The sequence below is a fragment of the Belonocnema kinseyi genome, chromosome 4 (assembly GCF_010883055.1).
Source record: "Belonocnema kinseyi isolate 2016_QV_RU_SX_M_011 chromosome 4, B_treatae_v1, whole genome shotgun sequence".
Taxonomy (NCBI): Eukaryota; Metazoa; Arthropoda; class Insecta; order Hymenoptera; family Cynipidae; genus Belonocnema; species Belonocnema kinseyi.
Window position 1 is genome coordinate 20,062,074 of NC_046660.1, and position 14,049 is coordinate 20,076,122.

The following is a 14,049-nucleotide window of genomic DNA, read 5'->3' on the forward strand; positions in this document are numbered from 1 at the left end:
CCCATGACTCTCCGGAGATGAACAACTCCCTTATTAGGCTAGTGTTCACCGCATGGGCCACCGAGACTCTTCCAGAGTGCGAGGCGGGAATCGAACCCGCAAAAGCTGAAGGAGTGGGTCCAAGCCTACGCTTTAGTCCCCACGACCATCGTCCCACTCTGGGTCAAAATATATCCATGGGGATATTAAAACTTCCGCCTAGCAGGACATTCCGACGGGTTATCCCTAGAATAACCCGGGACATAAATGGGGTTAAATCAAATATCCCGGGATATTCTTATTGCTTTGAGGGATACATAAAACTCTTTCATATTAGATCGATAGCAGTTTTAGAATTGCTATATAACTGTTATAGAATTGTTCTAGATTTTTTACAACGTAGCGTACTAAAGTTCTACAATTGTTATAGAAATATTACAGATCGGTCGTGACAGCCTTCTAGATCTGTTACAGATTTGTTACACAAAATTTGTGATTGAGTTCTAGAATTGTTCTAGAAATGTTACAGATCGGTTTTTACAGCGTTCTAGATCTTTTACAGAATTATTACATAACACTGGTAACCGAGTTCTAGAATTGTTATAGAAATGTTACAGATCGTATGTCACAACGTTCTAGAACTCTTACAGCAGTTTGTAAACAAGATTCTCAACCAAAAAGTTAAAATATCAACAAACAATCATTTTCTACCCCAAAAAAAGAATTTTTAACTAAATATATGAATTTTAGACCAAATAGTTGAACTTTAAAATAAAAAGTTCAATATTTATGAAAGGAGATTCAGAGCAAGAAAAAATGTAATCTTTACAGCGATTTCAGAGTAAACTTTACCTGTTACAATTCTACGGAATCTTCTTTTGTTTCTGTGCAAAAAAATTCAACTTTATCAACTTGAAAATTACCTGCAATAAAAATTCACTTCTTTTCTTCTGTGCTAGTTTGTTTTACAAAACAAAAATTACTTTTAACAAAATAAATGAAGGCTTAACTTCTTGAACACACAGGATAAAGTTTCAACCACACATGAAATAGTTAAATTTTTGGACAAAATACATAATCTATTAGCAAAATTATTTAATTTTGAAGACAAAAAGAGAAATTATCTACAAAAAAGTTTAATTTCCAACACACGACATATTCAATTTTCAAGAAAGCTGTTAAATATTTAATCAAACTGATGAACTATCTACCCAAAATTTTAATTTTCAGCTAAAAAATATCAATTTTGTATCAAAAATGGAATAATCTAATTGTCAGTTTAAAACATTAATTTTGAACCAAACATGAAACGAATTTTCATTAAAATTAGTTAAATTTATTATTAAATTAAGTTAAATTTGCAACTAAAGAAATAGAGTTTCAAGAAAAAAAAACATTCTTAACATGATTCTAAATCTAAAACAAGAGCTATCAACAAAGGAGGATCATTTTCTACCAAGAATACGACTTTTTAACTAAATATATTAATTTTCTACAACATAGTTGAATTTTCGAACCAGAAAATTAATGTCTATTAAAAAATATGATTTTCCAACTTATTCAATGTACATGATAAAGTTTTAACACAAAATGGAATAGCTACATTTTTCCATAAACCAAATTTTAACCATGAAACGAATTATTGAAAAAATTATCAAATTTTGAACCAAAAAGATGAATCCTTGACAAAAACAGAAGAATTTAAAACAATTACAAAAACTTTTAGTCGAAAATTTGAACTTTCAAATAAAAAACATCAATTTTTAACCAAAAACGGAATAGTCTAATTTTCAGTTGGAAAGATTAATTTTCAACCAAACACGGAACAAAGTTTCATCAAAAGTGTCAAATTTTTAACCAAAGACATAAAGCTTAAAAAAATGAATTTTTAACAAGATGTTCAATGAAAAAGTGAAACTATCAACAAACAACGAAATCTTTTTACCCAATATACAAATTTTTAACAAAATATAATAATTTTCTACTAAATAGTTTTATTTTCAACAAGAAAGTTGAATTTTTTACTAAGAAAATTAATTTTCTATCAAAAAATACGATTTTCCGACTTTTAAATATGTATGATAAAGTTTTAACTAAACATGGAATAGTTGAATTTTTGGATAAAACAAACGAATTTACAAAAAAGTGGAATTTTCTACCACATATTTGACTTTCTAACCAAATTCGTAAATCTGAAAGACAAAAGGACGAATTTTTAACCCGATAATAAGAAATTTCAATCCAAAATTTTATTTTCACAAAAATAGTTAAATTTTCAGTTTAAAACATTATTTTTGCCTTAAAAAAGAGAAATTTTAATTAAAAAAGTTCAATTTTCTACCAAAGATATGACTTTCCTACTAAAATTATGAATCTTTCAAATCTTTTTAATTAATTTTTGAAAAGACATTTTTAACCAAATAGTTGAATTTTAAAGACAAAAACACGAATTTCTTCTATAAAATCGTAGTTTTCAAACCGAAAATATAAAAGCTTAAAAAAAAGTTTATTTTCAACAAAATAGTTAAATTTTAAGATAAAAAAATAATTTTTCACTTTAAAAACGGAAAATCCTGAAAAAGATGTTCAATTTTTAACAGAAGATAAAAAATTTTGCTATTAAATTTATAAATCTTCTACAAAAAAATTTATAAATAATTTCACTTTAAACCAAGGAGTATAAAACATAATTATTCGATAAAAAATATAATAGTTGATATTTCAACAGACAGATATTTCAATTATAAATAAATATGTGAGGAAATATAAATAAAGTAGATCTTCCTCTGATGAATAATCACCTCTAAATATTTTGATAGTATTTTGATTTACTTTTAGGTTAATAAATAAAACAAAATTATTTTGTTAAACTTTTATTTTTTTATGTGAAATTTTTTATTTAAATTTAACTTTTTTGTAGATTTTTTTACTTTTTAATCAAAAATAGTTTTGTAGAATGAAAAATTAATGTTTAAAAATGTATGTATTTTGTTGACATTTTATTTTTGAGGTCGAAATGTAAACGTTTTAAGGTCAAATAAAACTACTATTTAATTGAAAACTCAATTTTTTGTTGAAACTTCATATTATTCAGTTTAAAATTCCACTATTTTGTATAGAAAAATCTACTATTCATCTTGAAAATTCAACTGTTTTGGAAAGACTTATTTTTCTCAATTAAAAATTAATTTTTCAATGAAAATTTAAATCTTTTATTGTTGTTCAAAAATTAATTTTTTCAGTTAAAAAATTAAACTATACGGTTCAAAATTTATGTATTTTCTTACAAATTTATTTGTTTGATGATCCATAATTTTCGCAGAAAATTTAAATCTTTGGTAGAAACTTAAACATTTTTGTTAAAACTTCTCTTTTTTGGGGTAAGAATGTTCCGAAATGAAAATTTAACTATTTGGGGAAAAATGAAATTTTGTTTTGAATTTTCTTATTTTCGGGTTGAAAAATCGTATTCACCAAAATTACAAAAAGAGTAGTAGTAGTTACAAAAATCATATTTTTGTCTATGAAATGTCACAGTTTGGTTGGAAAGTCAAGGAATTCACGGAATTATTAGAATCCAAGGAATTCACGGAATTCTCCGAATTCTTGACATTCAGAGAATTCACGGAATTTATGAAAATTACCGAATTCGCAGAATTCGTGAAATTAAGTGAAGTCGCGGAATTCATGGAATTAAGTGAATTTGCGAAATTTACGGCATCCACGAAATTCACGGAATTAATGGAATTCATGGAATTAATAGAATTCCAGGAATCCATGGAATTCATAGAAATCCAAGAATTTGCGCAGTACATGGAATTCACGAAATCTACGGAATTCGCGGAATTCATGAAATTTACAGGAGTCACGAAATTTGCAGTATTTATGGAATTCAAGAAACTTAAAATATTTATTAAAGTCACGGAACTTATGTCTTTCAAGGAATTCATGAAAATCAAAGAAATTGCGAATACCATGGTAATAAATGAATTGGCGGGATTTATGGAAATAAGTGAATTTGCGAAATTTATGGCATTCATGAAATTTATTGAATTTTAGAAATTTAAGGAAGTTATGGAATTCGCAGAATTGGTGGAATTCAAGGAATTCACTGAAATTATGGAATTCACTGGATTTACGAATTCACTGAATTTATCGAATTGATGGTAAATTAAAATATTATTATTATTATTATTATTAAAATATTCCGCAATAAAAATTGTGGAATTTTTGGAATTCGCGGAATACGCTTAATTCATAGAGTTATCGGAATTCGTGGAATTTTCGGAATTCATAGAAATCGAGGAATTAACGAAATTGCAACATTTATATAAATAAAGGAGTCCGTGAATTTCGTAAATTGCTCCTGTTAATTCCGAGAATTCTTTGAATTCCGTAAATTCCTTAAATTCCGTGATTTCTTTGAATCTTGTGCATTCCTTGTATACCGTATATTCCTCGAAATCCATGAATTCTGGGAGTGTAACGAATGTTGTGAATTCCTTGAATTTCGTAAATTCCGTGAATTTCATGAATTTCGTGTATTCTATGAATTCTGTGAATTCCAGTGTTTCTGTGAATTCTATCAATTCCGTATATTTCATGAATTTCATGAATTCCTTGAGTTCCGTGAATACTTTTTATTTCGTAAACTCCTTGAATTTCGTGAATTCCTTGACTTCCGTGAATTCTTTGGATTCCTGGAATTCCGTAAATTGTGTGATTTTCGTGAACTTCGTGAATTCCGTAAATTTCGTGAATTCCTCGAATTCTCTGTTTTTTGAATTCCTTGAATTCCATGAATTCTGAGAATTCTGTAAATTCTTTGAATATCGTGAATTCCTTATATTCCGTGCATACCCTGAATTCTTCGAATTCCTGTGATTCCCTGAATTCAACTAATTCCACGAAATCTGTGAATGACGGGCGTATTTTTAACTTCTTGAATACTTTGAATTTCGTCAAATTTATGAATTCCACGAGTTCTTAGTATTATAAACTTGCATTATAAAATTCCAATACAGGGGAGGTACCATATTAATGCCAGAGTTGGAAAACTACAACATTATGTATTGTAGCGTTGCCTTACAGAAAATTTTAACAATGTATTGTTGAAAACTAATGTTTTAAACTGACAATTAGATTATTCCATTTTTGGTACAAAATTCATATTTTTTAGCTTTAAGTTCCAATTTTTAATTTAAAATTCAACCATTCCATTTTAAATCAAATCTTATTGTGAAAATTCTACAGTTTTGTAGAAAATTAATCTTTTTGGCTTGAAAAGATAATTTTTTAGTAGAGAAATCATATGTCGTGTGTTGAAAATTAAACTTTTTTTGTAGATAATTTCTCTTTTTGTCTTCAAAATTAAATAATTTTGCTAATAGATAATGTATTTTGTTCAAAATTCGTATTTTTTGGTAGAACATTAATCTTCTGGGTAGATAGTTCATCTGTTTGGTTAAATATTTAAAAGCTTTGTTGAAAATCCATTTTCATTGTTAAAATTAGTATTTTTTAATCCAAAAATTTAACTGTTCCATGTTTTGTTGAAACTTAATCCTGTGCATTCAAGAAGTTAAAAATTAGTTTTTTTTTCGGTAAAAAAATTAACGCAGTAAGAACAGAAGTGAATTTTTTTCGCGGGTAATTTTCAAGTAGATAAAGTTAATTTTTTTTATCGAAACAAAGCAGGATTCAATGGAGTTGTAACAGGTAAAGTTTACTCTGAAATCGCTGTAAAGATTACATTTTGTTTCTTTCTGCGAATCTCCTTTGTTAAAAATTGAACTTTTTGGTTGAAAGTTCAACTATTTGGTTGAAAATTAATTAATTTGGTTAAAAAGTGGTCTTTTGGGATAGAAAATTATTCTTGTTTGTTAATATTTTTATTTAATTTGTGGTTTCTTGTTGAAAGCTGATAATTTTTTATTCAAAATTATCTTTTTTGTTGAAGATTTATCTTGTCTGATTTAAAAATCCACTGTTTTTCAAAACATTTGACTTTCTACCTCAAAAACTTTACTTTTATTTAAATAAAAAAACTGATATCATAATTGTTATGCTAATTGATTATTTATTTTTTGAATACCATGTTGAATATTTTATACTCTATATCATCAGTCAAAAAAATACTAATTCGTATAAAAGAATTAAAATTAAGTTCCTAAATAATATTTTCTTATTAATTACATTTGTAACTATTTTTATACGAATCAGTATTTCTTCATAAAAGATTATTATCGGAATGCTTACTCTTAATCAATTGATAAAGGACTTTTCCCTATTTACATGGCAGAACTTCATGCTAGTACAGATTTAGAGAATCCAAAGTTTTTTTTAAATAAAAATATTTAAAAATATATATTTGACTATCATAAATAGTTCTTTTGACTATCTCAGATCTTCGGATCGACCCTCTGCGATAATCGAATTTTCCTTCCTTAAATATTGGGTCTACAAATTAGTTCGGTGCCTTTATTTTGGCCAAACTTCCTGGCAAAAGTTAAATTTATTTTCGCCCAAATGTAGTTTTAAAGGACGAACCTCTATCTTTAAGACAATATAATCGATGGTTGATCGGGATAATCAAGTTGACCCTTTGAAATGATCGAATCGACCATCCGAAATTACCATGTCGACTCTCTGAGATAATCGAATCGACCATCCGATAAGATCGAGTGGAATATCTGAGACAACCAGATCGACTATCCGAGATGTCCAAATCGACCCTTCACAATGATCGGGTCAGCACATTTGAGATTACCGAGATGACGCACGGATTTTTATTTTTTAGAATTGACCGTGAGGCTTCCAGGTATAACATTTAACTGTGAAATTTTTATTTGGACTTAACGCAAATTTTTTATTCAACAACAAACTTACAACTTTTTGTTGCTAAACTTTTTCATGATACTATTTCTTCTACGACTTTGAAATTCATTAGAAAAGGTCATAAATCAATGTAAAAACTAATAATAAATATTTTATTAGCCGGTTAGAGTAACAAAGAAATTGTCTCTTATGTTATAAGCAAATCAATTAACAAAAGTAATTTTTTCGTGATTTGCACTGATTAGCTAATTTTGTCCCATAGCTTTTGTATAAAGCATCTCAGATAATGATGTGCGCTTACAATAAGTTAAGAATAGCTAATGATTACCAATTGTTTAAACAATTTTTACAAACAGATTTACATTTTTACAATTTTTTTATGAAAAGGCTTGACTTTTTTTGCAAAATCAATTAAAAATGTTTTTCCTAAGACTCCTTGCTCTCATATTTTTCATAGTGATCAAAAAATGTTAATCACGTAAACAATTTTTATAAACAAATGCACGTTTCGACCATTTTATGATGAAAAGGCTTAATTTTTTTGTGTGGCATCAACTCAAAATGTTTTGTCTAAGATTACCTGCTATCATATTTTTCATATTGACCAAAAAGTATTTATTATTTAACACAATTTTTATAAACAAATGCAGATTTTGCCCATTTTTTGATGAAAAGGCTTGATTTTTTTTTATTGAATCGACTTAAAATGTTTACCCTAAGACTTATTGCTATCATTGTTTTATAGTGACCAGAAAATGTTAATTACGTAAACAATTTTTATAAATAAATGCTCGTTTGGACCATTTTATGATGAAAAGGCTTGATTTTTTGTGGAATCAACTTAAAATGTTCTGCCTAAGACTCCTTGCTATCAAATTTGTTATAGTGACCAAAAAATGTTAATTATTTAAACAATTTCTATAAATAAATGCGCATTTTGACCGTTTTTTCATTAATAGGCTCGATTTTTTTGCGGAATTAATTCGAAACGTCTTGCAAAGGAATCTATGCTATCATATTTTCAAGAGTGATAAAAATTATTAGACGATTGGATTTTATTTGTTTCCAGTCTAATTGATTTTAATTCAGCATTTTTTCGTTTTTCGGTTTATAGATGTGGGGCTTACGGAAACATGGATTTTGGTCACTATGAAAAATATGATAGAAAGGAGTCTTTGGAACAACATTTTAAGTTAATTCCACAAAAAAATCAAGCCTTTACATTATAAAATGGCCAAATGTGTATTTGTTTATAAAAATGGTTTAAATCATCAATATTTTTGATCACTATGAAAAATAAGATAGCAAGGAGTCTTTGGAAAAACATTTTAAGTTAGTTCAAAATTAGCTAATCATTGCAAATCACGAAAATTTGACTTTTGTTAATTAGTTTGTTTACAACATTCTTAAATGATTTTTTGTTGCTTTCACTCACTAATAAATTATTTATAGTTAATTTTCACATTGATGTATGACCTTTTTTAATGAATTTCATAGTCGTAGGAGAAATGGTATCATGGAAAAGTTTAGCAACGAAAAGTTGTAAGTTTGTTGTTGAATAACAAATTTCAGTTAAGTCAAAATAAAAATTGAAGAGCTAATTGTTATACCTGGAAGCCTTGCGGTCAATTCTAAAAAAGGAAAATCAAAATCCGTTAAGAATTGCACTGTCAGTCGATTTTCATGCAAAAATGTGCTTTTTCTCCCGTTGTGCGACGGTCCGAAATGATCGAGTCGACTTTCTGAGATTGTCGATTTGGACCTCTTGTTTTGGGACCCGTCCATTTTTCGGAAGGGTAAAAATTAAGAAAGTTAAAATTACATAATGGGTTATAATACATAATGGTAAAACTTAGGAATATAAAAAAGTCGGAAAGAGGAATAAATCAGGAATCCAAAACTCAGAAAGGTATTTATTCGGAAACCAAAGAACAGGTATGGGTAAGAATTCGGAAACGTTAAAATTAGGAGGGTGAACAATTAGGAATAAGTAAATATACGGAGAGGAAAAATTCGTAAAGTAGAAAAATTCGGAATTGTTAATAAATGTACCTATTAGCACGTTTATAATTGTTCATTTATGGTAGCAAATTAATATTTATCACACTAAATTTAAATATCATATCATAATAAATTTATGTTGTACGTTGAAATTTTTTTTAAGATTATATAGTGATAAAAAATAATGATTCTTTCGTTAAATTTTTATATGACGGATAATATAAATTTATTATATGATATTTAAATTTACTGTGATAAATATTTTTTGTACCGCAAATAAAAAATTATACACCTGAAAATAGGTGCATTTAATTATTATTCCGAATTTGTCTACTTTCCGAAATTTCCCTCTCCGTATATTTACTTATTCCTAATTGTTCACCCTCCTAATTTTAACGTTTCCGAATTCTTACCCATTCCGCTTCTTTAACTTCCGAATAAATACCATTCAGAGTTTTAGATTTCTGATTTATTCCTCTTTCCGACTTTTTGATACTGTTAAGTTTTACCATTATGTACCCATTCTGAAATGTTACCTTTCTTAATTTTTATCCGTTCCGAAAAATGAAGGGGTCCCTTGTTTTAACCTTCTAAAGATAGTCGCTTTAACAATCTTCAAGGGCTGTCCTGTATTTGACCCTCCAATATGGTCTCTTTGCGCATTTAAATAGCCAAACAGACCTTCCATTTTTCTCCATGTAGTAGGGGAGTGCCGTACAGGTTGGGACACTGTATAAGTTGGAACAGCGGTATTTATTTACCCCTATTTATTTACCAAAAATGAGCTACAAAATAAATACGAACCCCATTAATGCAACCTTGAGTACACGCTGGCTGACATTTAGAGTCATTTGAAGATCGACTATATCCGAGATTACAAGTGCACACCTCAGGTGCAGTACATGTCCCAAATTGGCAAGGTGAACTGCACTTTGGAGAACAATTGAAAGTATCTCCATCCAAATCCTCGTATCCTTCCCAACATTTGCAAATGTCAGGTGCAGTACAATCACTATTGATACAAGGCCTTTCACAAATTGGTGCACAAATCTCTTTTGAGCCATTATTTATTACCTCCTTTTGATAATTGGATAAACATTCGCAAACATCAGGAGCAGTGCAGACAGAATTTTCTGGACAGGAATTGCAGTTTGGTTTGCAGGTGAAACCATCTGATAAAATAGAGTATCCTGAATGACAAGTGCAAACATTTGGTTTGGTACAGGTTCCCTGGATGCACTCATTTTCACAAACTGCTACACAATTTTTGCTGTTATTTTGATCTCTGGTATAACCATGATTACAGCGACATTCATTTGGTTTGTAACAATAACCATTTTCGCAACCGTATTGACAGACTGGTTTGCACTCTGAATTGATTTCGTAGTATCCTAAACAACACTCTTCTCTACGGTGCGAAACTGTTTTGTACTGCGAAATTTTATTTAGTGTTAAGTTAATTTTTTTATTTGCAAAATAATATGAAAGGGTGAAAATGACGTCTATCTTAAAAAGAAACATAAATGATACCTCTGTTCTGTAATTGATTCGAGATTTTGTTTTGCTGAATATCCCTAACACCTTGTGTTTGTATGTTTCAACGTATGGCACGGTTTGCGATACTTGGATGCTGAAATAAAGAGTTTTGATTTATATTAAGTTCATGGGAAAAAAAACAAATTTTATCTGATGAGATACAATAAAAAAAAAAACTTCTTAATCAATGAAATATTGGTTTGACGCTTTAAACGGTCCTTTCGCTATTCTTCAAATCCATATACTATAGTTTCAAAAGCATATGCTATTCTTTCTTACTTTTTTAATTCAAATAAAATATTATTTAATTATTTTTTGAAAATTAGCCTGAACTGAAGATGTCATAGATACAATTGTTTTCCAGAAGCTAAATATAAAGATTTTACACCTTTTTCATAACTTCTGACAAACACTCCTCCGTTTTCTCGTACTTTTATTGACGATAAATTCTGAACTATCCTTCATACATTATTATAAACTAAACTAATTTTTTAATTTAGTTAGACAAGACTTATTGATTAAGACTAAAGAGAAACGCATTTACATTAAAAATTGTCACTTAATTCGTAATTGCAAAAAATAATTTTTGATTATAAATAGACAATGTTAGAAAAAGACGAATTTTTCAGTATAATGTGCTATATAATAGTATGTTGTGCTCCAGTTACTTTAATTATTTTATTTTTATTTTATTTTTAAATTTTGACTTGAATATTTATTATGATTATTTATTTAATAGCTACTTTATGAAATGAATAATATATACTTTTAATTAATGTTTACATAATTATTAACATCTTCTATTTCGGCCTAATAATTTATATTAATATTTAGTTTAATGCTCATAAATAATATTACCATAATTATTATATTTTATTAATGAGAAACTGAGATTTTGATAAATTTGACTAACATAAATTACCATATGTATAGTTCTTCAAAGTTTTGAAAATTTTTTTATTTTGTTTTTCGATTCCAATTGTTTATAAAAACTAGAACTTTAAAGAAACATTATTTAAAAGTTCAGTTAGAAGTGCTTATGAGAATTTTGGCACATTTTCTTCAAAAGTTCGGTGGTCGCATATCTTTTTAATAATTTAATTTACACTAACAAATGAATTGGCTAAAAAATCCCAAAAATTATAATTTCTGAATCGGAAAATTCCCGAATGATAAAATTCGCAACAATTTGGGGAAAAACTGAAAAATGCCGAAAAATTAAATTCCCAACACTGTAAAATTCCCGAATTAAAAATTTCTTGAATAATAGAATTGCAGAAATTATAAAAATGCCGACATATAAAAATCCCGAATTGGAAAATTCCCGAATGATGAAATCGACAAATAACAAAATTCCTGACTAAAAATTTCCGAATAGTGAAATTTCCAAATTAAAGCAATACAAAAATGGTTGTTTTAAAACAATAAATATTATTTATTTATTGAAAACATAATAAAATACATATGTGTATGAATTTTTTTATTAATATTAGAAGTATTTAAAAATTATGGTTTGAAATAAAAAATAAAAGTAATTGTATTAAAATTGTGTGAAGAAATAAATTAAAAAACTCGTGCGTTTTGAATGAAAAAAGAAATTTTGCCCTACATTTTCTACAAACCTGATAACATTTTCGAAAAAAAATTTGCATTACTCAATTCAGAACTAACTTGTCTCGAAAATTCTTTTTAATTTTTCTTTAAATTAACAATTCGATGTTTGAAAAAATTTGTTGTATTTTTTTAATAATAAACACATTTTTAAATAAAGTTTTTCTTCCGAAATATTTTCTTGAATTATTGTTATTTTAAAGTGAAACAAATATTTCATATATTTTGAATATCAAAAGAAAATTTTCTTTAATAAAAATATTTGAATATTTAAATTTAAATAAATAAATAATATTAAACAAAAAATAATTTTTTAATTTGTATATTTCGACAATTTCATCATTTTGGGAGTTTGGCTAGAAATTTTGGCTAGAAATGTTTTTCAGTGCATTTTGTACAGATTTCCAAATCATTTTCAAGGATTTCAAAATTTTTTGGAAGATTTAAAAATATATAAATTTAAACTATTTGCGCACGCTCCTGAATAATGAAAAAATACTTTATCAAACAGGTAAACTTTCAAGAAAAACGGACAAGTTTTCTAAAAATAGTTCAAGATTTAAACAAATAGTTAAAATTTGAAGCCAAAAAGATTAATTTTTTTGAAAAAGGCTAAATTAAAGAAAAAGGCTCTTTTCAATTAACGAAGATAAATTTTTAACCAAGAACGATGATTTTCCAATCCAAAAGGATACATTTTTAACAACATAATTAAGTTTTGGATTAAAAATAATGACTTCAAAAAAATAGTCAAATGTTCAAAAATTAATTAGATTTTTAACAAAACAGTTGAATTTCTAATTAAATAATTAAATATTTAGCATAAAAAGATGTATTTTTAATCGAATGGTCAAATTTTCAAACAAAAGATTAAAATTCAAATATTTGGATTTTTATGACAAACAGACAATCTTTTTAGAAGATATTTGAATTTTCCTAAAAAAAGTTAATTTTTAATCAACAAAGATGACGGTTCTACCACGAAATAGAAATTTTCAACAAAAGAGTAAAGTTTTCCAGTACAAAATTTGAATGTTTTAGAAAAAAGTGGACTTTAAAATCAGAAAAGATGAATTTTCAACAAAAAAGGATAATTTTCGATCATAGAAAGATGAACTTTTTAATATCGTTGAATTTCCAACCAAGAAGTTGAACTTTCAAACAAGAATAATTTCCTACTCAAAAAAAAAGATTTTTTTTAATATTTGAATTTAATATTTAATATTTGAATTTTTTACCAAAAAGTTGAATTTTCAACAAAGAAGATTTATTTCGTAACCAACATTTTTTTATGAATAAATTAGATAAATTGTCCACCAAGTTATTTAATTTTCAACTTATCAAATATACAGCTTCAAGTTTCAAGCAAAGCTGAAATAGTTAAAGCTTTAGATAAAAACTTTGCTGAAAAAATAACTGAACAAAAAAGAACAAATTTTTAACAAAATACATCAATCTTCTATCAAATAGTTTAATTTTATAACAAACTGTCCAATTTTCAAGGCAAAAAGCTGAATTTTCTGAAAAACAGTAAAATTTTCATAATAAAAGTTCATTGAAAATAAAATTGATGAGTTCTTAACTGTAATTAATTATGAATCCCCAATTGAATTTTTTTACAGAGTAGTTCAACTTTGAGTAAAATAATCGACCAAGAAGAGAAAAAAGAATACATTTTCAACCAAGAAGATTACATTATTTTCTAAAAAGTTCAACTTTTAACTAAAAGAGATAGATTTCCAATAAAACAATTAAATTTATTTTTGAGAATTTAATTTTTTAACCAAAAATAGAATAGTTTAATTGTCAATTTAAGAAATTTATTGTCAAACATGAAACGAATTTTTATAAAAATCGTAAATTTTTAACCAAAGAGATAAAGTTTCAACTTAGAAGATTAATTTTTAGTAAATTATTTGAATTTTTGATAGAAAAGATTACTTTGTAACCCCCTCCTCAATTTCTAAAATTGGTAACGTACTTTATAAAAAATAACGCCACGTTAAAAAAATGTTTAAATTACCATTTTGCGCTTTTTCGTCTCATTGTTTTCCAAACGAGATTTTATCTTCATAGAATATACTG

The 14,049-nt window shown here is 26.8% G+C and overlaps 1 protein-coding gene across 1 annotated transcript in view; it reads right to left on the reverse strand.

The window, feature by feature from the left end:
- Positions 1-14,049, reverse strand: part of LOC117170780 — an 81,624-nt gene that overhangs the window by 39,654 nt on the left and 27,921 nt on the right. Inside the window, exons 6-8 of the mRNA XM_033357818.1 lie at positions 10,348-10,447; positions 9,593-10,248; positions 6,529-6,713 (exon numbers count right to left, since the gene is read on the reverse strand). Coding sequence (XP_033213709.1) covers positions 6,529-6,713; positions 9,593-10,248; positions 10,348-10,447 — 941 coding nt within the window. The remainder of the gene's footprint in view (positions 1-6,528; positions 6,714-9,592; positions 10,249-10,347; positions 10,448-14,049) is intronic.